The 25,885-nt window shown below is 43.7% G+C and overlaps 1 protein-coding gene and 1 non-coding gene across 2 annotated transcripts in view; one reads left to right on the top strand and one right to left on the bottom strand.

The window, feature by feature from the left end:
- LOC127640072 (asc-type amino acid transporter 1-like) overlaps positions 1 to 24,724 on the top strand; it is a 41,467-nt gene extending 16,743 nt beyond the window's left edge. Inside the window, exons 6-11 of the mRNA XM_052122461.1 lie at positions 538 to 661; positions 846 to 949; positions 1,270 to 1,366; positions 1,538 to 1,687; positions 21,501 to 21,678; positions 24,233 to 24,724. Of these exons, the coding sequence (XP_051978421.1) occupies positions 538 to 661; positions 846 to 949; positions 1,270 to 1,366; positions 1,538 to 1,687; positions 21,501 to 21,678; positions 24,233 to 24,354 (775 nt within the window). The 3' untranslated portion in view covers positions 24,355 to 24,724. The remainder of the gene's footprint in view (positions 1 to 537; positions 662 to 845; positions 950 to 1,269; positions 1,367 to 1,537; positions 1,688 to 21,500; positions 21,679 to 24,232) is intronic.
- A 688-nt stretch (positions 24,725 to 25,412) lies between these two features.
- trnat-agu (transfer RNA threonine (anticodon AGU)) lies at positions 25,413 to 25,486 on the bottom strand. Its single transcript has one exon. It is a non-coding gene; the product is annotated as a tRNA-Thr (tRNA).
- Between the last annotated feature and the right edge of the window lie 399 nt (positions 25,487 to 25,885).

Below are 25,885 nucleotides of genomic sequence, written 5' to 3'. Positions count from 1 at the left end.
CATAAACCACCACCGCGAGCCTTACCACACAGAGCTGCATTTCTGTTGGCATGAAAGTTGGCGAGCCCGTCTAGATGAATGGCGGCATCCAGAACTCTGTCGCTGAGCCACGTCTCAGTGAAAACAAAGACACAGCGGTTTCTAAACTCCAGTAGTCTGTTGGAGTCGGATTTAGTTCAGTGTAGTCCAATTACTGATTTCTCACTGTAGAGGGATTGAGAGATGTGATTTCTTCCCTTCAGTCGAAAATTCTGATGATATGATATTGTGCTCCGGTTTATATGCGTGATGACATGCCCAGCAGGAGTGGTTTCCCATAGCATCAGCAACTGACACAGCATCTTATTCCCTCCTTTCAGGGAACCAGGTTTACAGTATGTTTCCTGAGAATATGGACAAGAAATTGCTTGTTCAAATCAGTTGCGATGTCCAACTCTTAAATATTATTTATGGCTTTGATTATTGTTTTAATCAGGAGCCTTTATTCACATATGCTCTGTATGTTTTAATTACAAATGTATATAAATGTTTTAACAGGAATCTGCCACGAGCCATTTATATCTCAATTCCATTGGTGACATGTGTGTACACTCTCACAAACATTGCGTATTTCTCCTCCATGTCTCCCGAGGAGCTGCTCTCTTCTAACGCAGTGGCGGTTGTAAGTACAGGCCCTTGATGTATCAGATCCTCAAATTATTTAACATAAATAACTTTTAATAATTATTATTCATTATTGATTTGAATTATTTTGCACGTGTATAATTACCTATCCTAATTAGTACTACTCTAATTTAAGTCTGTATCCTGTTGGTGATACGCTAAATCTTTGTCATGACCTATAGACGTTCGGTGAGAAACTCCTTGGGATGGTTTCCACCATCATGCCAATCTCTGTGGCACTCTCCACTTTTGGGGGCATCAATGGCTACCTCTTCACCTCCTCTAGGTGAGTGCAGTTCCTGCTTTGCACCTTTTCCTAATGAAAAGGTTTTTTTTTTTTTTTTGTCATTTTAACCCTCTCATTTAGGGTGTCCACAGCAGTAATAATAAACATTTTCATTTTTGGGTGAACTATTCCTTTAAGATATTTTTCCCTTGTCATTTAAAAATTCATGCATTAGAGGCTTAGTGAATTAAATAGCTTTAAGGCCAATGTAGCAATTTTAAGACTGTCTTGTTATAAAATTTATAAAAATTACAAAAAATTAAAAATATTATAAATAAAAGAATAATGAGTGTATTGTGTTTGTGTGTGGCTACATCCAGGTTGTGTTTTTCCGGGGCAAGGGAAGGGCATTTACCAAGCCTTCTGGCTATGATCCACTTTAAGAACTGTACACCGATCCCAGCTCTGCTTGTCTGTGTATGCCACATTATCTTTTCATAAAAGAGCATTAACAGTAGAATGCATTTTGTAATAGTTATTTTACAAAGTTATTTTATTTCTCAAAGTGCAACTAGTTCTAATTGGTTCCCATTAAATTCTTTCTCTCCTATGCTTTCTTTCTTTTTGCTGTTTTTCCTTGTCTTTCAGTGCACTGCCACAATTGTAATCTTGTGCATTGGAGAAACTCACAACCTTATAAACTATGTGTCTTTCATCAACTACCTCTCTTATGGAGTTACTATAGCTGCTTTGCTCTACTACAGATGGAAGAAGCCAAACTTATACAGACCCATCAAGGTATTATGTACAAATTGTGTAAAAAGGCATTTTGTGTTACATGTGTACATGTCATTGAAGTGCTGTAGATTAACTTTACATAGAAGGGAGGACACGTGACGCCATGCAAGAAGCAGACGTGTGAGCGACTAACTCTGTGCACTTTGCTAGTTTATTCATTATGTTCATGTTATAATCTGGTGAGATTTGATACACACAGTTATATACTTGCTCTTTGAGGTAAATATGGCAAAGAAGTAAAAATCCTCAGACACTTACGTGCTCAAGCTGAGGCCTGTGGTGGGTCTGCAGACAGGGGACTCGATTTGGAAGGCACGTTGGGAGAAGATATTCAGCGTCAACTGTCCAACACATCGGTAATGCTGACAAAGAATGTTGCTGAATTGGAGGATCTCGCTGTAATACGTTGATCGATTATGGCAATGGAAACAACATTTTTGAGTTAGTAGCAAGAGTGGCAGATGTTGAGAAATAGATTGATTATCCAGAGTCATAGGGAATTATCCGCTAATCCACCCGCATCCAAAACAGATTTGAACACATTTCGGAAAAACTGGAATATTTCAAAAATATGAGCTGAAGGAATACCATACGGATTGTTGGAATTCCTGAGCATGAAGAAGGCCGAGATATGGTGAAATTCCTTGATGAGCTCTTCCCGAGTCTGCTTGACATAACAGGCCATAAACTGGAAATCGAGCGAGCTCACAGAGTCCTGGCTCATAGATCTGCTGAGGGAGGCAGGCCCGATCAATTCTGGCCAAATTTCTAAAATTATCCAATAAAGATCTCGTGTTGCGCCAGGCGAGGAGCAAAGGAAAGCTTTCTTGGAAGAATCACAATGTATTCTTGTTCCCGGACTTTGCGAATTCGACAAGAGAAAAATGCTTGAAATTTGTTCAAAGAATGTAAGAAACTCTTGCATCAACGGAAGATCGCTTTTGCATAGATGTTTCTGTCCAAACTGAAAATAGAAACGAAGGATGGCCACAAAGTGTTCGAAACTTCATAAATACATTGGAGCGAGTAAGCCATTTGATGTTTCTTATATTAGTGGACTGACTCGCTGTTCAGTGATGGATTATCTGAGGAAGCTGGGCACCATTTTTGTTTCTTTTTGCATTGGTTCCGCCTAGTGGCTGGAGTTTGTTTTGTGGAATGACACTTCCTTCAAGAAACTTTTGAATTGACAAAAGATAGTTTTTACACTGAAGATCCCAGCCAGATTGAGAATGGACACTATGGATGACGGCAAAATATCTACATGCTCACATAAAAGAAATCTATTATAAAGTTGACGGGCTGAGTAAGTCATGTTGTATTTTTGTTTTATTTTGAAAAAAATTTATGCAGCCTCTGAGTGAGTTTGGCTCTTGATCATCAGAGGAACTGGGATGCCTGTTTTGCTTCTTTTTTAGCTGGTTCCGCCTAGCGGCTGGAGTTTGTTTTGTGGAGTAGCACTGCTTTGGGACAGTTGTGGATGAATCTGTTTGTTCTTTGTGCTTATGCCTCCTGTTGGCTGGAGTTTTTGTGGAATATTTTTAAGGGACATTGGAATGATTACATCATCTGCTGCACTCATAACAACCTTCAAGGCAGTTCTGTGAATGAATCTACATGTTCTTTGTATTTATTCTGCCTGTTGGCTGGGGTCTGTTTTACAAAGTATTTTCTGTTATGTAATTTTGCCTCTCAAAATTGTGCTGAAACACCAGAGTTGAGCAATATGGACCTTTTAAGTTTAGAATGACTGATGCTGGTTGCCTCTGTCATGTGCATGGTTAATGCGCACATTTTTCTTTTTTCTGTTTGTTTTTTCAGGGGGAAGTTCGGGGTATGATTGTTGCACTAATTGGGAATGTGGTCTGTATAACCTTGTTTTTGACACAAATGTTTTTTTATTATATCAATATGTCAAATGTTAATATGAGTAGGTTATCTCTCTCCACATGTAATGTGAATGGGTCCCTCATTTCATCTGTTGTTGACTGCTCAATTGGAAACGTCTTGGTCTCAGATCACGCTCTGGTGAGTTTGCAGGTGTTGCCACATCCAGAGAAAAATAAATCATATAGTTGGTGCTTTAAAGTATCCCTTTTGCAAAATCTGATTTCCAACAAATGTTAAAGACTGAAATCAGATTTTATATAGAGACCAACTGTTCATCTGTATACTCTGTGGGCATGGCTTGGGAGGCACTTAAGGCAGTTCTTAGGGGTTGGATCAATTAGTATGCCTAATTCACCAATAAATACTAAGCATGAGAACTCGTGGGGTTGGAAGAGAATATTAAAAGTGCTGATGCAGTGCTGAAGCGCTGAATGTTGTCTGATGGCCTCAGAGAATTGACCTGATTGAAATACAGATATAATACTATTTTGTCATGGAAAGTGGAGTTCCCCTTCTGTCGCTCTCTCCACGTTGTGTCAGAGAAGCGACACTAGGGGTCTCTCTTGAGCGCCGATATTCACCTCTGAACTATGAAAAAAGGCCAATGAGAGTTGGCACCCAGTATTTGCATGTCCCGCCCCCGGACATATGGGTAATTAAGCGGCGCAAATATGGGAGTTCATTCAGAAAAATTTCTTCGGAGCCGATGGTCATGCATGCAGTCTGCTGCGAGTTACACACCAAGTTCTTGTTTAATCCTCTGACGCTCTGCATGCTGTTGGATCTGACGGCACATAACAGCAGCTTTCTCATTCGTGCACGGCTGTGCATTCTTGCCCCTGGGCGCTTCAACAGCGCAGACAACTCGAAAGAGTTATTCTAAAAGAGTGAATTTCGCTCTAAAAGCGCAAAACACAGCGGCGTTGAACGTCCTTCTCAGGACGCGTCTTTTTAAAGACGATTTTTCGCCTCTGTGTAGTTTCTGGATGCGTTGATTCTCCCCACCTCTGACGGCCATAAAAACTGCCTTGCATTCCTGGGTTGCGATCACACGCAGGCAGCGTTTTTATGAATGGTCTATGTTTTCAGTACGAGAACATAGCCATGACAGCATTGCGGTCGTAGGCTTTTTCTTGTAGTGAGAAAAGCCGCTTCAGCCCCCACACCTCGCCTCCTTCCTACGGGATTGAGGCAGGCGCCCGGGCGATGAAAACGATCTGGGGACAGTAATGGGCTCCGTTTCGCCGGGTGAACCCTAGAGCACTGCCCAACCCGTCACGCTAGCTGCACCGGACCATTCGACTCGGTTACGCAATTCAGTTTGCCAGGTCTCCGCCCTCCCTTTGTGGGCGTACATTTTTCCGCAGTACAAGGCCAACATGCCCCATTCCCTGTACGAATAAATCGCCTCCCTTCTATTAAAGGACGCGATAGAGCCTGTCCCTCCAACCGAAACGAAGAAGGATTTCTACAGCCCTTACTTCGTTGTACCCAAGAAAGGTGGCGGCTTACGACCGATCTTGGACCTGCGAGTTTTCAATCGGACCTTGTCCAAACTCCCGTTCAAAATGCTCACCCAGAAACAAATTCTATCTGGCTTCCGGCATCTAGATTGGTTCACAGCGGTAGACCTGAAGGACGCGTACTTCCACGTCTCAATTCGCCCTCGACATCGACCCTTCCTACGGTTCGCGTTCGCTGGCCAGGCGTATCAGTACAAAGTCCTCCCCTTCGGCCTGTGTCTGTCCCCTCGCGTCTTCACGAAAGTCGCAGAGGCAGCTCTTGCCCCGCTCCGAGAAGCCGGCATACGCATACTCAATTACCTCGACGACTGGCTCATACTGGCCCACTCCCGAGAGTTACTATGCGCACACAGAGACCAGGTGCTCAGCCACCTCAGCCGTTTGGGGCTTCAGGTCAACTGGGAAAAGAGCAAGCTCTCCCCGGTCCAGAGCATCTCTTTTCTCAGTCTGGAGTTAGACTCAGTCTCAATGACCACACGTCTCTCCAACAAGCATGCTCAGTCAGTGCTGAAATGCCTCGCTTCCTTTAAGCCAGGCACCGTGGTCCCGCTAAAACGTTTCCAACAGCTCCTGGGGCATATGGCATCCTCCGCAGCGGCCGCGCCGCTGGGGTTGATGCATATGAGACCACTTCAGCACTGGCTCCGGACTTGAGTCCCGAGACAAGCATGGTGCCGCGGCACGCACAACGTAAAAGTTACCTCTGCCTGCCGCCAAACCTTCAAACTCTGGACAGACATCTGCTCTTTAAGGGCAGGAGTACCCTTGCAGCAGGTGTCCCGACGCGTTCTGGTCACAACCGATGCCTCCAAATTGGGTTGGGGCGCCGTGTGCACCGGTGGAACCGAGGCCCGCTGCGCTGGGACATCAACTGCCTAGAGCTGCTGGCTGTTTTTCTGGCCCTGCAGAAGTTTCTCCCGTTAATTCGGAACAAACACGTCCTAGTCAGGACAGACAGCACCACGGTCGTAGCCTACATAAACCGCCAAGGCGGAGTACGCTCCTTCCACATGTCACAGCTCACCCGTCGTCTCCTCCTTTGGAGTCAGCAGCGACTCAAGTCACTGCGCGCCACTCACATCCCCGGCAACCTCAATGTGATAGCGGACGTGCTGTCAAGACAAAGCTTGCCTGGCGGAGAGTGGAGGCTCCACCCCCAGTCGGTCCAGCTGATTTGGGACCGGTTCGGCAAGGCTCAGGTAGACCTGTTTGCCTCCCAAGAAACCTCCCACTGCCCGCTCTGGTATGCCCGGACAGAGGCTCCCCTCGGGGCAGACGCGTTGGCACACAGCTGGCTCTACGGGCTGCACAAGCACGCATTTCCCCAGTGAGCCTTCTTGCACAGGTGCTATGCAAGGTCAGGGAGGACGAGGAGCAAGTCATTCTGGTAGCCCCTTACTGGCCCATCCGGACTTGGTTTTCGGACCTCACGCCTCACTCCGACAGCCCCTCCCTGGCGAATTCCCCTGAGGAAGGACCTTCTTTCTCAGGGACGGGGCACGCTCTGGCACCCGCACCCAGACCTCTGGAACCTCCATGTCTGGCCCTTGGACGGGATGCGGAAGATCTAGCTGGCCTACCATCAACCGTCATAGATACAATCAATCAAGCCAGAGCCCCCTCTACCAGGCATCTTTACGCTCTAAAGTGGCATCTGTTCGCGGACTGGTGTTCTTCCCAAGCCGAAGACCTGCAGAAGTGCGCAGTTAGGTCAGTGCTCGTGTTTCTTCAGGAGAGGCTGGAGAGGAGGCTGTCCCCCTCCACCCTCAAGGTGTATGTCGCCACTATCGCGGCCCACCATGACACGGTAGACGGCAAGTCTCTTGGTAAGCACGACTTAATCGTCAGGTTCCTAAAAGGTGCCTGGAGGATAACTCCCTCCCGGCTTAACCTGTTCCCCTCCTGGGATCTCTCGGTCGTCCTTATGGGACTCCAGAGACCCCCCTTCGAGCCGCTTGACTCAGTTGGACTCAGGGCCCTCTCTCTCAAGACCGCCCTGCTGATCGCGCTCGCTTCCATCAAGAGGGTCGGGGAACTGCATGCGTTCTCTTTTAGCGACGCTTGCCTGGAGTTCGGTCCGGCAGACACTTTCGTGATCCTAAGACCGCGACCGGGCTACGTGCCCAAGGTTCCTACCACACCCTTCAGGGATCAGGTGGTGAACCTGCAAGCCTGCCCCGGAGGAGGCAGACCCAGCCCTTTCACTGCTGTGTCCAGTACGCGCTTTGCGTATTTATCTGGACCGCACACAGAGCACCAGACGCTCTGAGCAGCTCTTCGTCTGCTTTGGGGGACAGCAGAAAGGGAACGCTGTCTCCAAGCAGAGACTCGCCCACTGGGTTGTCGACGCCATTTCCCTGGCGTATCACACCCAGGCCATGCCCCCCCTTGTGGGTCCAAGCCCACTCCACCAGGAGTGTTGCGTCCTCATGGGCACTGGCTAGGGGCACTGTCCTAGCAGACATTTGTAGAGCAGTGGGCTGGGCAACACCTAACACTTTTGCGAGATTCTACAATCTCCGAGTTGAGTCAGTATCATCCCGTGTTTTCTCAGGTACCGAGCCCGTAGAACTCGGTAGCGCGCCCACGATCTGACCGGGTGAATCGCTTGCACCTAGCGCCCTTCCCCCTAACCAAGGGAAACAGTGCGCCTTCATTCCCGGGAGATCCCAGGTTTGGGACACTGGTTGATTCCTCCCTAGCCCTCGTGGGTCGCAGTTCAGCGGAGGAACTCACTGACCCAAGCCACTGCGGGTACCGCAAGCTACCCTGTACTGGTATAGGTGCTCCACATGTAAGGCCTCTTCGGACTCCCGTGTTTCCCTTAGGCAGTCACGGCTGCCTCGGTTGCCGTGCTGTATGTTCCCCCCTCTATGAGGCTGGATCCACCACCGCACCAACTTTTCCACATAGGCCCTAAGTCAGGCCTCTGATGGTTTTGTCACTTAAACTTGCCTCCCCTCTCGGGTAGGCGTGGCCTCCGCAGGGTCTTCTCCGCCCTGAATAAGGGCTAAGACCCCCTTCCCTCAATGCGTGTAAGGGCCCCGGCCTTAGTTGCTCTATGCGAGAAACATAGAGAGAAAAGAGGCCCGGCCAGGCTTGGCCCGTTCCCAGGTTGGCGGCCAGCACCTTGTTCCCCCCTCCAGGGTAACGATAAGGAATCCTGATGGTTATATGGGGCATTGGGGAAGGGTACGTGCAGCCTGATACAGTTGGTCGTCCTGCACGTAAGAATACCTGCTCGCTCCTGTATCAGCAGTTCACGTACACGGCTCAGTGCAGGGCACTTTTATAAGTGGACCCCTAGTGTCGCTTCTCTGACACAATGTGGAGAGAGCGACAGAAGGGGAACGTCTAGGTTACATATGTAACCTCCATTCCCCGATGGAGGGAATGAGACGTTGTGTCTCCCCTGCCACGTCGCTGAGCCGAGCCACTGTTGTGGCCGGACCATTTCCGGCTCCTCAGAAAAATCCTGAATGAACTCCCGTATTTGCGCCGCTTAAATACCCATATGTCCAGGGGCGGGACATGCAAATACTGGGTGCCAACTCTCATTGGCCTTTTTCATAGTTCAGAGGTGAATATCGGCACTCAAGAGAGACCCCTAGTGTCGCTTCTCTGACACAATGTCTCGTTCCCTCCATCGGGGAACGGAGGTTACATACGTAACCTAGACGTTTTGGTTATTCAGGGCAAGACAGTAATACCATTACCTCAGTGAAATCTGCTGGTGGTGAAATATTTACCTTGGCCATTGATTTTAATAATGCCTGTGTAAAGGTATTCAATGGAAAGGAGGAGGCGAGAACCGGCTTTTCAATATAAATAATAGTTTAATAGTAAACTTAAGTCGAACTTTATACCTCAGAGGCTTGATTATCCTAATACGGGACCGGGTGTGTATGATCACGACCTGGCCCCGCCCTCCGCCCTGCTACATTCCTCGATCCGAGGCAGTCCTCCAGCCCCTGGCGGACTGAACACCCCGCCGCGTTCTCGGGGAACAGAAGGGGTCTCCCCCGCCCCTGGCAGCAGTTCTCTCGCTCCAGGCGGTCGCCAGTGAGCCCCTCCCCGCTCATGGTCAGTGGTCTTAAACCCTGCCGCGTTTCAGCGGCCGGTAGGCGACTCCTGCGCCCCTGGCAGCGGCCCTGACCGTTCCAGGCGGTCGGCTAGGAGCCCCTTCTCCCCTCGCGGTTGGCGGCCATCGTACTCGTTCAGGCGGCTGGGCTCCTCGTCCCCCGGCAGATGGCCGCGGCTGCTCCGTTGGAGTGAACGGTAGTGGCGAGAACTCTACTATGGCGTATCCCTCCTCCTTCCCGGGTTTCAGCACCAGTGTAACACGATCAATGGAAAGGAGGAGGCGAGAACCGGCTTTTCAATATAAATAATAGTTTAATAGTAAACTTAAAAGAAGACACAAACACACACGACGGACATGTCCGTAAACGATCTCTCTCTCCCGCACGGCCCTCTGCAGTTGACCTTTATACCTCAGAGGCTTGATTAGCCTAATACGGGACCGGGTGTGTATGATCACGACCCGACCCCGCCCTCCGCCCTGCCACAGCCTATAAAGAAATCTATCTTGATCTTTATATTTCCACATCTTTGTCTAATTATTGTACATTTTGTGGAACCATTAGAATTCCCTAAACTGACGACTGAGCAAAAAAAAATTCTTCATGCTGAGATAACTTTGGAGGAGCTTGACGAGGTAATTAAGGCCCTGCCTACTTGCAAGTCTCTGGGGCTCTGGTCACTGCCATCTCACTTGACAACAAAAAGGCATTTGATATGGTCGAATGGGATTATCTTTTTAAGATTTTGGAAATATATGGGTTCGGAAATACATTTTTATATACATTAAGTTACTTTATAGACACCCTGCAGTGGTGACAAACAAACAAATTGATTAATTAACACACCACCAAAAAAACATGGGCTGTGTCCCTATCTTCTAATTGGCATCACCAGCATGTTGGTGTGATGTTAAGTCCAAGCCTATACAATCTAGAGGGGGTCCAATAGAAACAATGTAAAATCTTAAATTGCATAAGGCGCACCCTTGCGTCTCTAGTTTTAGACTTTTTTAGAATTTTTAGACTTTTTTTTAGAAAGTATAAATCTTTCTCCCATAATCTCTTGAGAGAAGTTGAAGCTCCATCTCCCAGAATCTGAATTAGCAGGGAGTAATAAACTGATGCTTCATGACCTTTTCCAAAGCAGTATTCACCACTCCCAGAGTATCTGCTGCTTTAGGGGGGTGTATGCTACTCCCAAATATAGTACAGAGCAGATGGTGCAGCTGTAAATACCTAACCTCCCTCACAATCCTCTCTGTCCAGCAGAAAGGGGACTTATTAATACATAATTTTGGGTTCAGCCATATGCTCGAGGCAACATTTAAATAAATGTCTGAATTAAACACACTGGACACTTTTCTCCATACTAAGTGCAAATGTTAGATAACGGGGTGTAACTTAACTTCTCCAATTAGTTTGATAGAAAGGCTTTGTAATGGTGAAATAAAAGAACTTTATTTCACTTTATTTTAGAAAGAACTTCCTATTCAATACAAAACCAGGGAGGGGCTCTCTCAGGTGGATGGGCCAAATTTCTGAGACCGAATGCATAATAATAAAACAAAATCTTGGGTAGGCCTAGCCCACCTTTGTCAATCGGCTTATGCAACTTACTGAAATGTAATCTGGACGTTTACCATTCCAAATGAAGGACTTTGCTATGCTATCAAATTGCTTGACATAAGCGAGGGGGATATATATAGGGAGAGATTATAGCAGGTAGTTGAATTTTGGAATACAATTCATTTGAATAACATTAACCTTCCCAATCATTGATAAATATAATGAAGCCCATCTGCCCACATCGCTTGAAAATCTTTTTATTAAAGGGTCAAAATTAACTAACTAAATCACACAAATTTGCTGGGAATAAAATATCCAAATAATTAATGCCCTGATTGGGCCACTGGAAGGTACCTGGCTGAAAAGCTGTTACCGGGCAGGACACTGTCAGAGCCAAAGCTTTGGATATAGACCAATTGACTCTGTATCCTGAGATACAGTGACATGAATAATTCTGTGGAGGCAAGGCATATATCTAGTGGTGTCGGAGACGAACAATAAAATATAATCTGCATGAAGCAGACACCTCCCGCTATCACCCTTGGAACATCCTCCTCCTTTCTTATCATGGATGCTAAAAGTTCCAGGGCAAGACAGAACAATATGATGGAATGAAGTAACCCTGCCGGGTGCCCCTATCCAGAGTAAAATAATCTGAAATTAATCCATTTGTTTGTCCCGCCGCTTCCCGCCGCTTCCGCATTTTCAGCGTTAAGTGAGATGGCAGCAACCGGAGTGTGATCGTTCACCACTGACCAAGTGATATTGATGAAACGCCTAATGATATCAGAAGACCAGCGGCCCCGAATAAACCACACCTGATCTGTATAAGAGATGTCATAACTATACTTAATCGGTTAACCAACATTTATTTTTTTACTCATTCGTCATTTTAGGGAGCTCTAATGGTTCCACAAAGTTTCTAATATCTTCATCATTAGACGAAGATGTGGAACTGTAGAGATCAAGATAGAATTCTTTAAAAGCATAATTAATATCAGTGGAGAAATCTCAGGGTCAGCAAAGCATTTTCTGCAGGCCTAACATGCCAAATAATAAAATATTTTTCATCCTTTATTTCTCAATCACCTTTTTTATGTATTTTGAATCACTTTCCATTCTTAATTAATCTACAAACAGAGAAAAGTTAAATGTTTATCCAGTCAGAATTTATTCCTTGATGCTTACTAGCAAAGTGTGACAACTGTTTCACAAATCATATGCCCAAAGCAGCGTGTGAGTCTGAGCTCCACCCCATCAGGCCTTCAGAATATCTTCAGAATCCCTCATCAGTGCAAATGAATGGGCAACAAAAGTCAGATTGTCAGATTCATTAGCCAATCAGATGTCTCGGTCAAGGCCTTCTAGCTGGCCTTGAGTGACACAATCATGCTTTAAGTGATGTAATTTGAAAGCTGAAGAGCGTGTGATCTTGCTGACGAATCGGCTGTCATTACTGCTGGTATTGCCATTGAGAAAGAGATCCTTATGGATTTAACTGAGATTTTCTGCATGAACATGTGATTGCTTTATTTATTAAACAGAAAATGAGGACTGATTTTCACTTCAACAAATTCATAAGTGCTTTTTGCATTGTTATAGCAACATCTGGCTTTCCATTCAACTCGAAATGTCCTGTTTTACAACTTCATACTAGGAAAAGTGCAATGAAATGCATCTTGAAGTCAGAATTACAACTTGTAGGCTCGTGCAGAAATTCTCAAATCGAGATGCAGATGCATGATGTCACACAAATATGTCAACACTCAAGGAGATATAAAAAGTAAGTGCTAAACATTCACTTTATTAAGTAATATCGATAAATGAGTTAGTTTCCACATTACATGATATCAAAGCTTGTTTAACAAATGTCTGCAAAAACAGGTGAATAAATCATTATAATCTCTTTTGATAATCGTACACCTGTAGCTCACATGCTAGCACTGCAGCAATGTTTATCAGTTGGATTGCTTACATCTCTAATGAGAGTCAAACCCCTGCTAAGCTAATGGCAGTGTTGCCGTTTTGGTTCCTTAAACTTCATCTTCCGAATATCAGGGAATGGAATGCATTTATGGTTTGAGATATGAAATAGGAATTTCCTACATCCAACTTGAATGGAACACAGCATAACCATGTACCCTGACGAAACATAATTTTTTGCAAGCAACATTTAAATCGCAAATATTATTAAATAGATTTTTGCAGGTATTATAGACCTCCTTGATAGATTCATTTGAAAAATTATGATTTTTGAATGTCTGTGTAACACTGTTAAAGGATGGGCAAGGAGGAGGCAAGAACCGGCTTGTCAACATAAATAATATTTTAATGAGAAACTTAAACCAAAAGCACAAACATAAACACACACATGACGGACATGCCCGTAATTCTCTCTCTCTCTCGAACCATCGTCACCGGCCGCCTTTATCCTTCACGCGCCTCATCAGGCCGATTGGGGACCGGGCGCGCGATATTCCGACCGGTCCCCAATCGGCCCCCTCCGCTCCACAGTCTGTTCGGGAGATGTTCATTTCACAAAACGGTTATGCTGCAGTTTAAATTAGGCTTGCTTGAGAATTTGCTTGAACGTGTTTTTAAAATGTAAATTGGTATTACCAGTTAGCTGCGACATAATGTATGATTCCCAAAGGCATAGGGTGTCTTATTCATTGTGAAACTGTGTTTTCTTAATTGCATGAATCACACTGAAGGCCTAGACTTAAAATGCATGGGCCGCCTGATTAATATCAATGGCCGAGGTAAAAATTTCCCCAGCAGCAGATTTCACTGAGGGAATGGTAGAAAATGACTCTCTGCTTTATATATCTAGCCAAAGTCTCCCTGCTTTGTCCCCCGACTCAAAGTATGACTGTCTTGCCCTGAATATCTCAAACTCAACCTTTAGCGACAAAATAGTATTATATCTGTATTTCAATCGGGCCAGTTCTCTGAGGCCATTAGATGACATTTGACGCTTCAGCTCTGCCTCGGCAGTTTTAATATTATCTTCCAACTCCACGGGTTCTCGTGCTTCGTATTTTTTGATGAATGAGGCATACTAATTGATCTGACCCCTAAGAACTGCCTTAAGTGCCTCCCAAGCCACGCCCACAGAGGAACAGTTGGTCTCCATATAAACATTGATTTCAGTCTTTAACATTTGTTGGAAATCAGGATTTTGCTATACTATACTATTACTATATTATTTATATTTCTCTGTATGTGGCAAGAACTCTAAACTCACCAGGGCATGATCTGAGACTAAGATGGGGCAATCAACAACAGATGAAGTGATGGACTTATATATATATATTCTAGAATAAATTTTATGGGCTGATGAAAAGTATGTAAAGTCCCTACCAGATGGGTTCAAAAGTATCAAATATCTGTAAGACCAAGATTTTTACACATCCTTTGAAGCGTCAATGTTGCACTACAGGGCTTACACACTTTTTTTTTGCCCATGAATTTCTGCTAAAACTATAATGACTCTTCCTAATTTATCTTTACTCTGTTTGAGACATTTGAATTGTAGATTTTTGCTTACCAATGTAATGACTCCCCTGCTCTTACTTGAGCCAGCACAAAGAAAACATGCCCACCCTATATCTTCCCAAATTTTCAGCTTCCTGTGGGGGCAAGATGCATTTCTGAAAAAAAAACACTATATCATATTTCATTTTCTTTAAGAAAACAAATGAAATTCCTTCTTTTTATGGGGTGCCCCAACCCATTCACATTCCACATGGATTGAGAAAATCCAGAGAGACATTTTGACATTTAAAAAAAAATAAGATTGTGTGTCAAAAACTAAATGATAAAGACCACATTCCAACATTAGTTCAACAATCAAACCCCGAACTTCCCCCAAAACCAAACATACAGAAAAAAGAAAAATGTGCATGTTAACCCTGTGCACAACAGAAAAAAAAATGCCATTCAGTTTCCTCTGGCAGTCAAATGAATGTTCAGTGAGCTGGCCCATTCGACTGTTACTTGAGTGCAGCAAATTACCTAATCACTTCTACGTCCTGCAAGAAATTCTCCACAAAACAACTCCAACCAATAGGAGGCATGAGCATAAAGAACCTGCAGATTATTCCATAACACTGTACCGAAGGTGTGTTATTTTTACAAAACAAACTCAAGCCGCTAGGCGGAACAGCACAAAAAAGAAACAAAAAAGGTTCCCAGTGTCCTCGGATGGTCAATAGAATGTTCAGTGAGACAGGCCCACTCGGCTGCAATGTGAACATCACTCAATGACATAGTCAGTCCTTTGTCTTTATGAAGGACAATGTTTGTTGGGGACATGTAAATTATTTACGGCCATCCTTAGCATCTATTCTCAATTTGGCCGGGAACATCAGTTCAAAAGTGACCTTCTGTTGATGTTAGAGTTTCTTGCATTAATTGAATCGATCATGTTTCTCTCTTGTCGAATTTGCAAAGTCTGGGAAAATGTTGTGGTTCTTCCAAGAAAGCCTTCCTTAATTCCTCGCCTCGTGTAATGCGAGATCTTTATCGGATGATCTCAGAAATTTGGTCAGAGTTGATCGTGGCCTGTCGCCCTCTGCAGATATCTGAGCCAGAACTCTGTGAGCTTGCTCGTTTTCCAGCTTATGGCCTGTTATGTCGAGCAGACTCGGAACGAGCCCGACCAGAAATTTCACCATATTCTGACCCATTTCTGTGTTGTAGGATATTTGGTACTGATGAATTTAGATGGGAACCATTAAAGTGCCTCATTCTCACACCATTATATGTTATTTAATGGGAATTATAAGGGAATTTTGGGTCTAGAAATATGTGAGCTATGAACTAAATTAAACTGTCCTTATATTACATTATTATGTAATGAAATATATAATGGAATTAGTCATGTTCGACAATCATTATAAATTAGATAAATTACAAATATCTAGATTACTTCTCTGGATAAAATTCTACAACATTAAAATCGGAATACAACATCTTGTTGTATCCGCTCACAATTTCTACTGTAAGGAATTAGCTTTAATAAGTGAATTATGATTAATTTACTTATTGGAGATATTATTCTCATGGCTTATTGAAAATAATATCACACATATTTAGGTACAGATTTGAAGCTAAATCTTTTAGAAATAGGTATGAGATTATTTATAAAAATATATCACATTCAAATCGTCTTTGAACACAGACAAACTTTATTACTATTCTAAACATAAATCTAATCTAACACAAATATACATGAGACAGGTTGGTGAGAAGAGTGAATTTTCAATACGGTGAAAATGAACATTATGGAATCTGTTGACAATGCCTTAAGAACCATTGAACCTTATTTGAGTCTACATCGATTTGCTATTGGATTACCCAAAGTATTTAACTAATACACCAGCACTTTGAGCACAATATTGGAGATGTACTTGCGTATCATGGTGTTCTTTGTGTTGCTTGGTTCTTGGCTCTTGGTTGAAAGTTTCTCTGTAAGATCAGATAGTTATTGTCTGTATGAATGATGAGGTTGGCTTTGAAGTGAGGTCTTCTCATGGAGGCTCCGCGACTCCCGTTGGATTTGTGGATCAGAGAGAGTGAGAGGCGTCCTCGGGACTTTGAGTCCCGAGCTTCCTTGGACCTCACATGGCATGGATCTGGTTCCGAAGTGATCCACAGAAGCCCACGAGGGAAGAGTCAGAGCAAAGTCTTAGCATTCAGAAGAGCAGGAGAGACAAGAGAGAAGAGAGTGTGTTCTTCCTGTTTGGAAACATTTTAACTGAAATTGTCCGCATCCCCAAAGGTGTCCTGCGCCAATCAGAAGTGAATTTTCAGAGTCACATGGTCGACTGGGCTGTCCTTTCCGACAGTTGACTTTATGGTCCTTTGTTTCAGAGTCTTACAAATCTCCCGCTCAAAAATAGTGCATATTTAATAATGAACTTTTATATCTTGAGAATGGTACAAGACACATGATATTCGTTGTCATCAGCTTCCTCTATGTAACCAAGCGAGCATTTGAATACAAAATTATACATTCTTTCACAAATATTATATGTGTAGGTAACAAAACATGAAAATCCCTGGTAACGAATCATACTGGTTATTCCTTGGTTATACAACATGGATAAAACTGTACACACATTTTAAAGAGGTACATCAGGCTATAATCATTCATTTGCATCAGCTGAGCACATAATTGTCTTTTAATGCCCGAGGATTTTGAATTTGTTGATAAGTTGCCTTCCTAGAACAGTTATGGATCAGGGGGTGTCAAATCTCACTGGTTTATAAAGAATAAAAACTATCAATGTGTGCAGAGCTTGCTGTTCACACGTCTGAACCTCGCAAGGCGTCACGTGACTCCCCTCAGAGACTGTTAATTGATGGTATATGCTTCTGCTGAAGCCAGCAGTCCACATTATTTCAATTTGATTTTAAAACATAGTGTTTAATTTTGGGATTTCTGGTGAAGAACTACATTACCCATGATCCTGAAGAGAGATCCACCAATCAGAGTATCCAACATACAAAGCTTCCCAAAAGAGCTCTGCAGTGCCTACCCATTCCCATGTCGCACTGTGAGTGATGCAGTCGAGTCGGTCTCCCGACTCTCCCAAACTACTTATATATTTGAATACTGTATATCTTATATAATAAATATATACTTATAATCATCAACTTTTAAATCAGTCGTTTTTATATTTTTCCATCACTTTTAATTTGATTATGCCATTTGCAATGCCTCATGGCCTTGTTCATTCCCTCATTAAAGATGTTGTTACGATTCACTGTTGTCTGCCCCGCATTTCACATGTCACTGCAATCACTGTCATTGTTCTCACCTGTGTCTTGTTTGTAATTATCCTGCCTTGTGTGTGTATATAACCCTGCCCGTTCCTGCATTTCCGGGTCGTTCGTTGTTTCCACTGTTGTGATGTCCCTGATCTCTCCGTGTCCGTTCCAGCCGTGTATTCCTGTGTTCCAATGTTTCGTGTTTTAGTTTCGTTTTACCCATCGTGGTTGTTTCTTTGTATCAGTCTGTTTACTTCCACTCCTGTTTAATAAACCCTGTACGTAGATCCCACCTCTGTGTCTGCCTCCCTGCAATTGTGACAGAACGAATGACCGTAAATGGCTCTAGCAGCGGTTTTCACCACATTGGCCCAGGCGAAGTTGCCTGTTCGCGAGTGCTCGCGGCTCTTCTCCATGGTCGCCATCCACACCGGGTTCGACAACGCTTCCCTCAAGCTCATCTACCGGGGCGTGTTATCATCAGCCCAGTCGCGGGAAGCGCCAGAATTCGGAGAGCACACGTGGAGGGAGTACGTGAGCCTCACCCTGAAGAAACTCGGGGCCGACGAACCACCCCTCGAGATTCCGGCTCTCCAGCCTGAGCCCATGAATACCCAGATCAACGAGCCAGCGCTGCCAACTTCGTCTGACCGGAGGAGGAGGAGAAGACAGGCTTTCGCCTCCCGGCTTACGCCTATCACAGTGAGCGAACCAGTACCCACGCAGATCACTGTGAGCGAGCCAGCGCCCACGCCTTCCACGGTGATGACCGTCCCTGAGCCAGCGCCTGTAGCCTCGACCGTCCCTGAGCCAGCGCCTATAGCCTCGACCGTCCCTGAGCCAGCGCCTGTAGCCTCGACCGTCCCTGAGCCAGCGCCAGTAGCCGTGACCGTCCAAAAGCCAGCGCCAGTGGTCGTGCTCTTCCACGGCTCCGCCCCTCAAGCCTCTCGAGCCTCCTAGGGCTCCGCCCCTCAAGCCTATCGAACCTCCCTGGGCTCCACCCCTCAAGTCTCTCGAGTCTTCCAGGGCTCCGCCTCTCAAAATTATACATTCTTTCACAAATATTATATGTGTAGGTAACAAAACATGAAAATCCCTGGTAACGAATCATACTCCTGAGGCTCCTACGGCTCCGCCTCCTGAGCCTCCTATGGCTCTTCTCCCCGAGCCTCCTACGGCTCCGCCTCCAGAGCCTCCTACGGCTCTACTCCCAGAGCCTTCTGAGCCCCCTACGGCTCCGCCTCCCGAGCATCCTTCGGCTCCGCCCCCAGAGCCTCCTACGGCTCTGCAACCAGAGACTCCAGAGCCTTCTAAAGCTTCGCCTCCCGAGCCTCCTACGGCTCTACTCCCAGAGCCTCCCGAGCCCCCTACGGCTCCGCCTCCCGAGCCTCCTACGGCTCCGCCCCTAAAGGCCCCTACGGCGCCACCTTCCTCGGCTCCACCTCCAGGGCCTCTTACGGCTCCGCCTCCCGAGCCTCCTACGGCTCCGCCCCTAAAGGCCCCTACGGCACCACCTTCCTCGGCTCCACCTCCTGAGCCTCCCTCGGTTTCACCTCCAGAGCCTTCCAGGCCTCCGCCTCTGGAGCCTCCTGCGGCGCCACCTCCCTCGGCTCTGCCTCCAGAGCCTTCCAGAGCTTCGCCTCTAGAGCCTCCTACGGCGCCACCTCCCTCGGCTCTGCCTCCTGAGCCTCCCACGGCTCTGCCTCCTGAACCTAAGAACTATTTCCAATTTGAGTAACAAGAAAGCTGTAAAGTGTATTGAAATATGTAAACAATTTGATATTTTATTAAACTGTTTATTTATTTATTTTCCTTTTTGTTGTTGTTTTTTTTTTATATACCTCTTGGCTCGAGATGTAAAAGTTTTGTAAGCATTAATAAAAAAAAATAAAAAAAATGGCTGATGCAGGTGTAATTTACGGTCCTTAAACAAGCCCTCATAATAAATCTCCAACTGATTGATAAATTCACTTGTGTAATGGATTGCTGTGAATGCCAATGATTGACTTATGATCAATAATATGGTAGTAAACAATACATTGTATTCTAAAGCCGCTTTTTGTATTGCCTCCCGAGCCTCCTACGGCTCTACTCCCAGAGCCTCCCGAGCCCCCTACGGCTCCGCCTCCCGAGCCTCCTACGGCTCCGCCCCTAAAGGCCCCTACGGCGCCACCTTCCTCGGCTCCACCTCCAGGGCCTCTTACGGCTCCGCCTCCCGAGCCTCCTACGGCTCCGCCCCTAAAGGCCCCTACGGCACCACCTTCCTCGGCTCCACCTCCTGAGCCTCCCTCGGTTTCACCTCCAGAGCCTTCCAGGCCTCCGCCTCTGGAGCCTCCTGCGGCGCCACCTCCCTTGGCTCTGCCTCCAGAGCCTTCCAGAGCTTCGCCTCTAGAGCCTCCTACGGCGCCACCTCCCTCGGCTCTGCCTCCTGAGCCTCCCACGGCTCTGCCTCCTGAACCTCCCACGGCTCTGCCTCCTGAGGTTCCCTCAGCTCCTCCTCCTGAGGCCCCAGAGCCTCCCTCAGCTTCGTCTCCAGAGCCCCTTGCAGCTCCGCCCCCAGGGTCTCCTGCGGCCTTGCCTGCGCCTCCTTCGGCACCACCACCCAAGTCTTCGACTGCTCTGTCTCAGAAGTCCTCCTTGGCTCCGCCAGCTCCCCTAGTGGCCACTCTTCCTCCCAGGCCTTGTGAACAGGCCCCTGTTCTGCGGCCATCTCCCAGACCTCCTAAACCTGTCCCTGTCCAGTGGCCTCCTCCCAGGCCTCCTGACCCGGTCCCTGTCCTGTGGTCTCTTCCCAGGCCACCTGACCCAGTCCCCGTCTGGTGTTCCCCTTGGACTGTCTGTCTGCCCCTTGTGTCCCCCTGGACTGCTCGCCTGCCCTCTGTGCCCCCCTGGACTGTCTGTCTGCCCCTTGTGCCCCTTGGACTGTCTGTCTGCCCCTTGTGCTCCCTTGGACTGCCTGTCTACCCCTTGTGCTCCCTTGGACTGCCCCTGTTGCCCTCTTTTGATCCGCTAGCCCCCCTCCATCTCCTGGACGATTCTGTTTTTGTGTGTTTTTGTTTTAGGATCGTCTGGAATCCGATCCTTTGAGGGGGGATTCTGTTACGATTCACTGTTGTCTGCCCCGCATTTCACATGTCACTGCAATCACTGTCATTGTTCTCACCTGTGTCTTGTTTGTAATTATCCTGCCTTGTGTGTGTATATAACCCTGCCCGTTCCTGCATTTCCGGGTCGTTCGTTGTTTCCACTGTTGTGATGTCCCTGATCTCTCCATGTCCGTTCCAGCCGTGTATTCCTGTGTTCCAGTGTTTCGTGTTTTAGTTTTGTTTTACCCATCGTGGTTGTTTCTTTGTATCAGTCTGTTTATTTCCACTCCTGTTTAATAAACCCTGCACGTAGATCCCACCTCTGTGTCTGCCTCCCTGCAATCGTGACAGATGTAAAGTCTTTTACATTTGTCTCTCTTTTTTTTCCCACTCTTTTATGAAGGATTTGATGAAATCCCTGTTGAAAAAAGTATAATAATAATGGGAAAAATACTTCCTGAACCAAGACGGCTGAAAAATATTCTTAAAGTGCTAATAGAAATTAAACCAATCTTTAGATTTCTGTCTTCTATCTTTCTTTTTGTTACATTATTTCATGATGATTTAACAATGCATTACAGTAATACAGTAAAATAGACAGTTTGTAATTAGTGAATTAACAAGAATTGGCAATTGACAATTTAATGACTTAATTGTCTATCAGATATTGTATTAAAATGTTGCATTTTGTTTTGGGCTGACACTTCTAGTTTCATTAATACCATATTTGGGCTATAGTGACTCTGAGTTCATTTAAAAGCCAACATTTAAATAGCTGTGGACTCTTGATGATCAGCAAGTGACAAAACACAGCAATGTACAAACACCAGTGTAGTTCTTGAATTGCACTCATGGATCAATAAAGTTTCCCTGTCTATTCTCTGATCAGGTGAGTCTGTTGGTTCCAGTGGCATACCTGCTGTTCTGGGCTCTGCTGCTGGGCTTCAGTTTACACTCAGAGCCATTGGTGTGTGGAGTAGGGCTGGTCATCATGCTCACCGGAGTGCCCGTCTATTTCCTTGGAGTTTACTGGCAACACAAGCCAAAATGCATATATAACTTTGTTGGTAAGTTTCACTGGGGGGATTTAATATTTTCTTTAAATTATTGTTCAGTATAGGTACAGTAAATATTTATATATATATTAGAGCTGTCGATTTAACGTGTTAATTCAGTGCGATTCATTTTACAAAAAATAACGTGTTAAAAACACAATTAATCGCACTTCCCCCGGACCATAATAAGGAAGATTCCTGAGAAATTCAAGCTTGTAGTACCACTGCCAGAGGGCAGTAAGTGAAATTTCAGCTGTATGGCAATGTGCAGTTTATACAGTGAAGAAAACACTTCAGTAGGCAGAACAACACAAACATTCGTTACGAGCTTGGGTTCAAAACACTTGAAGGAGCGCGAATGCGATCTAAGGGATCTCAAGATGTGTTTAAAGATTGAGTATTAAACTATGTTTAACTTGACACAGTGACCTAAACATTTTATGTTTATGATGCAACGTACCCGAGACGCTACACAAGCATGTCTGACGCAGGGTGTGGCTGGACTTCCAAAATTTGATAGTTATCCATAAATATTTAATCACGAATAAAATCAAAGAAATTTCCTTCAAACATATTTATAAGTACTACCTCACTAATTATTTATTGTAGAGAGATTTAATTGTGATGTTGATATATTCTGTACATTTTGTGCAGACAGAAAACATTTTTCATTTATTTTGGAGTTGTCCCGACTCGACTTGTTTTTTATCTGATTTCTGCAAGATTGTTAGAGATCACATCATTCCCAACTTTCAACTTTCTTTTGAAAAGGTTTTATTTGGGGGTTTTTTTTAGCTATGACATGTCTCTTCATAAGGAATATTATTTGATTAATGTTGTGCTTTTGTTGGCAAAGTTTAGTATTCATAAATGTAAGTATGTTGGTTATAAACCATTAGTTTTCATTTTTAATTCAGAGGTTCAGCAATACCTAAGAACTATTTCCAATTTGAGTAACAAGAAAGCTGTAAAGTGTATTGAAATATGTAAACAATTTGATATTTTATTAAACTGTTTATTTATTTATTTTCCTTTTTGTTGTTGTTTTTTTTTATATACCTCTTGGCTCGAGATGTAAAAGTTTTGTAAGCATTAATAAAAATAAATAAAACAAATGGCTGACGCAGGTGTAATTTACGGTCCTTAAACAAGCCCTCATAATAAATCTCCAACTGATTGATAAATTCACTTGTGTAATGGATTGCTGTGAATGCCAATGATTGACTTATGATCAATAATATGGTAGTAAACAATACATTGTATTCTAACAGCCACTTTTTGTATTGTCTTATCAATGATTAACTCTTATCTGAATATTTTTTATTTATATATATATATATAAATAAAAAATATTCAGATAATTAAAATGCATTACATTCTTGTGGTAGAATGTATATATGTATATATATATTTATTTTTTATTTTTAAAGATAACTATGTATAATTTATATAAATATGTGCAATCATTATATATTGAATTATTGTTATATAAGGGGCTTTCTCAGCAAATATTTGTATATGCGATTAATCATGATTAATTAATGTAATTAGGTCGATGTAATTGATTGACAGTCCAAATATATATATATATATATATACACTCACACACTGTGTGGCCAAAAAAAGTAATATACCATAATATTTCATTGGACCGTCTATAGCTTTGATTACGGCATGCATTTGTCGTGGCATTGTTTCGACAACCTTATGCAACGTCACAACATTTATTTCTGTCCAGAGTTGCATTTATTTCGAACCACTCTGTAAAGTCTTCTCCAGCACATCCCAAAGACTTTCAATGGGATTAAGGTCAGGACTCTGTGGTGGCCAGTTCATGTGCAAATGATTCCTCATGCTCCCTGAACCACTTGTTCACAATTTGAGCCCGATGAATCTTGGCATTGTCACACTGTAATATGTGAGATCAGGGAAGATGTCTTTATACTCCCTTTACACAATCATTCAAGATTTTTTCCGACCATATTTCTTCTGCGAAGCTGATCGTTCACCTCTGTCCTTCCAGGTTTTAATAATGAGTTGTACAGTTCTTAACCCAATTCCAGTGATTTCAGCAATCTCCTTACTCGTTTCCCTTGCTTGATGCAGGCCAATAATTTGCCCCTTCTGAAACACATTAACATCTTTTCCATGACGATGGGATACAGCTTCCAATATGGTTTAAGAAAAGAGAACCTAAAACAGCATCAGTTAGAATTAAAAGAATTGTTGACAGCTGAAATATATTAATCACTGCAATAATGATCCAATCATTTGCTCTGAAGTATCTGCTCATTTAAATCCAAATGGCCACTTTTCTGGCCAGGCAGTGTATATATATAGATTAGTTGATCATTTATGCATATGGACTAGTTTTATTGTGGTTTTTGTTTTTTACTTTTGTTTTTTATGGATGAAATGCAGTAATGCAGTTTTGGAACAAAAATCATGACAGTTTTAATTTTTGGATGAACTAATCCATCAAACAACTGTCAAAAATTCAGTTTGTGAAATGATTCATGTGTTTGAGCATTAAATGTATAATCTAAGTATGTCATCTTTTTTACAGAGTGGGCTACGCACCTGGGACAGAGGGTGTTTTTCGTTGTTTTCCCACAAATTGATCCCATAGAAGTCACAGAATGGACTGACAAATCTTCCTTCACGAGCAAGGCTTCAGGACAACTTTGAATTTTGTATTAATTGAATTGCCTGTTGCTACAAAGGCTCGTAGGGGAAATCAAACAATATCTTTCTCATTTATTTCAATGGGGACTCTGAGTGTTTGTTTCCAGTGGCACCATTTCAGCAATTATGGATTGTGCCTTTAAACTGTTTCACTTTTCATTTGTTAGATATGTTTTATAGGAACAGATAATTGGATTCAGTGTTTCAACCCTTAAATTTGCTACTGGGGTTCATTTGCAATTGACATTCCTGTGTTGACACATTGGATGTGTACAGTATCTCTCCTCTCTTTCACATGGTTATTCACTTGTAGTTTCTTGTCAACAACATAACAATTTACACAAATGTATCATGCCTCACTGATGCAAATACATTTGAAATGTTTCTAACAATAATATTCACTATACACAATTTTGTTTCCAGTCTGAAGTCATAATGTTACATCAAGGCATTTTATTGTCATTATTTTTATTATCCCTATTCTCTTATTCTGGCAAGAAAAAGTCATTGTTTTTTCCAAGACAACGGAACAAGAGCGAACAAATTATTGCTTAACGATATTGACAAGGTGAATTAAGAGAATGTGAATTAAGAGAGGTGCAAGGGGTTTATGTTTAAATCAAGTGAAAACAAAAGTGCTTATGAAACCTTTTAAAAAGTATACACATGGTATGCAGTTTTGCATATCATGTAAATGTATCTTGTTAAGGATGTTGAGATATTTGTTTAGATACCACACAAAACAAAACATGTGGTTCCAGACAGTGACAGTTTCAGTGCCATCCCTTGTGTGTTTTGTCTATACAGGCTGAAATCTCATCACGAATGGAGTGAAGTGAGTTTAAAAAAAATTATAATAATTTGTAAGACTTGCAAAGGCAGTGCAATGAACAAGACTGCTTGCATTTAACTGATGTGAACAAGATGTAATAACCATTATTATTGCAGTTAATATGAATATAAAATTAATAAATACTGGCCTATAGGCATAATTAGAATATGTAACTAAGTTAGCTGCAATCATTAAAAAACATTTATTATAATAACGTCAGAGAGCGAAAAGGCACCGCTGGGATTCGAACCCAGGATCTCCTGTTTACTAGACAGGCGCTTTAACCATCTAAGCCACGGCGCCATGGCCATGCTTGTTAGATGTATTACTCTAACTCTCTTACTCTAAAATTCTCAAATCGCGTTCAATGTAATGCTGGAGTCTGTTTCACTACAGCATGGGTTTCCAGGACATTTTGGCAGCTGAACCGCTGTGACCATATTTTTTCCATGAAGTAAAACATTTTCAAGAAATTTTTAAATCTTTCAATAAATATAATTGATTTAATTTAATGGGCTAATGGCTTGTTTTGCATACGTTCTGAAACAGATAATGTTTGTTATTGTTTTAAATGCTAAACACAAACCCGAAAGGATCGCGAATGGGAAACCCGCCCTCAATAAACCATATCAGAAACCCACACACATGGTGTGTAAGAAAACCCTGGAGTTTACTTAGTAAGGATTGGTTCCCTTACGACTT

Source organism: Xyrauchen texanus, chromosome 49 (assembly GCF_025860055.1).
Source record: "Xyrauchen texanus isolate HMW12.3.18 chromosome 49, RBS_HiC_50CHRs, whole genome shotgun sequence".
In the NCBI taxonomy this organism is placed as follows: Eukaryota; Metazoa; Chordata; class Actinopteri; order Cypriniformes; family Catostomidae; genus Xyrauchen; species Xyrauchen texanus.
Note: the sequence above shows the minus strand (reverse complement) of the source record. Positions and strands in the feature narration are given on the sequence as shown.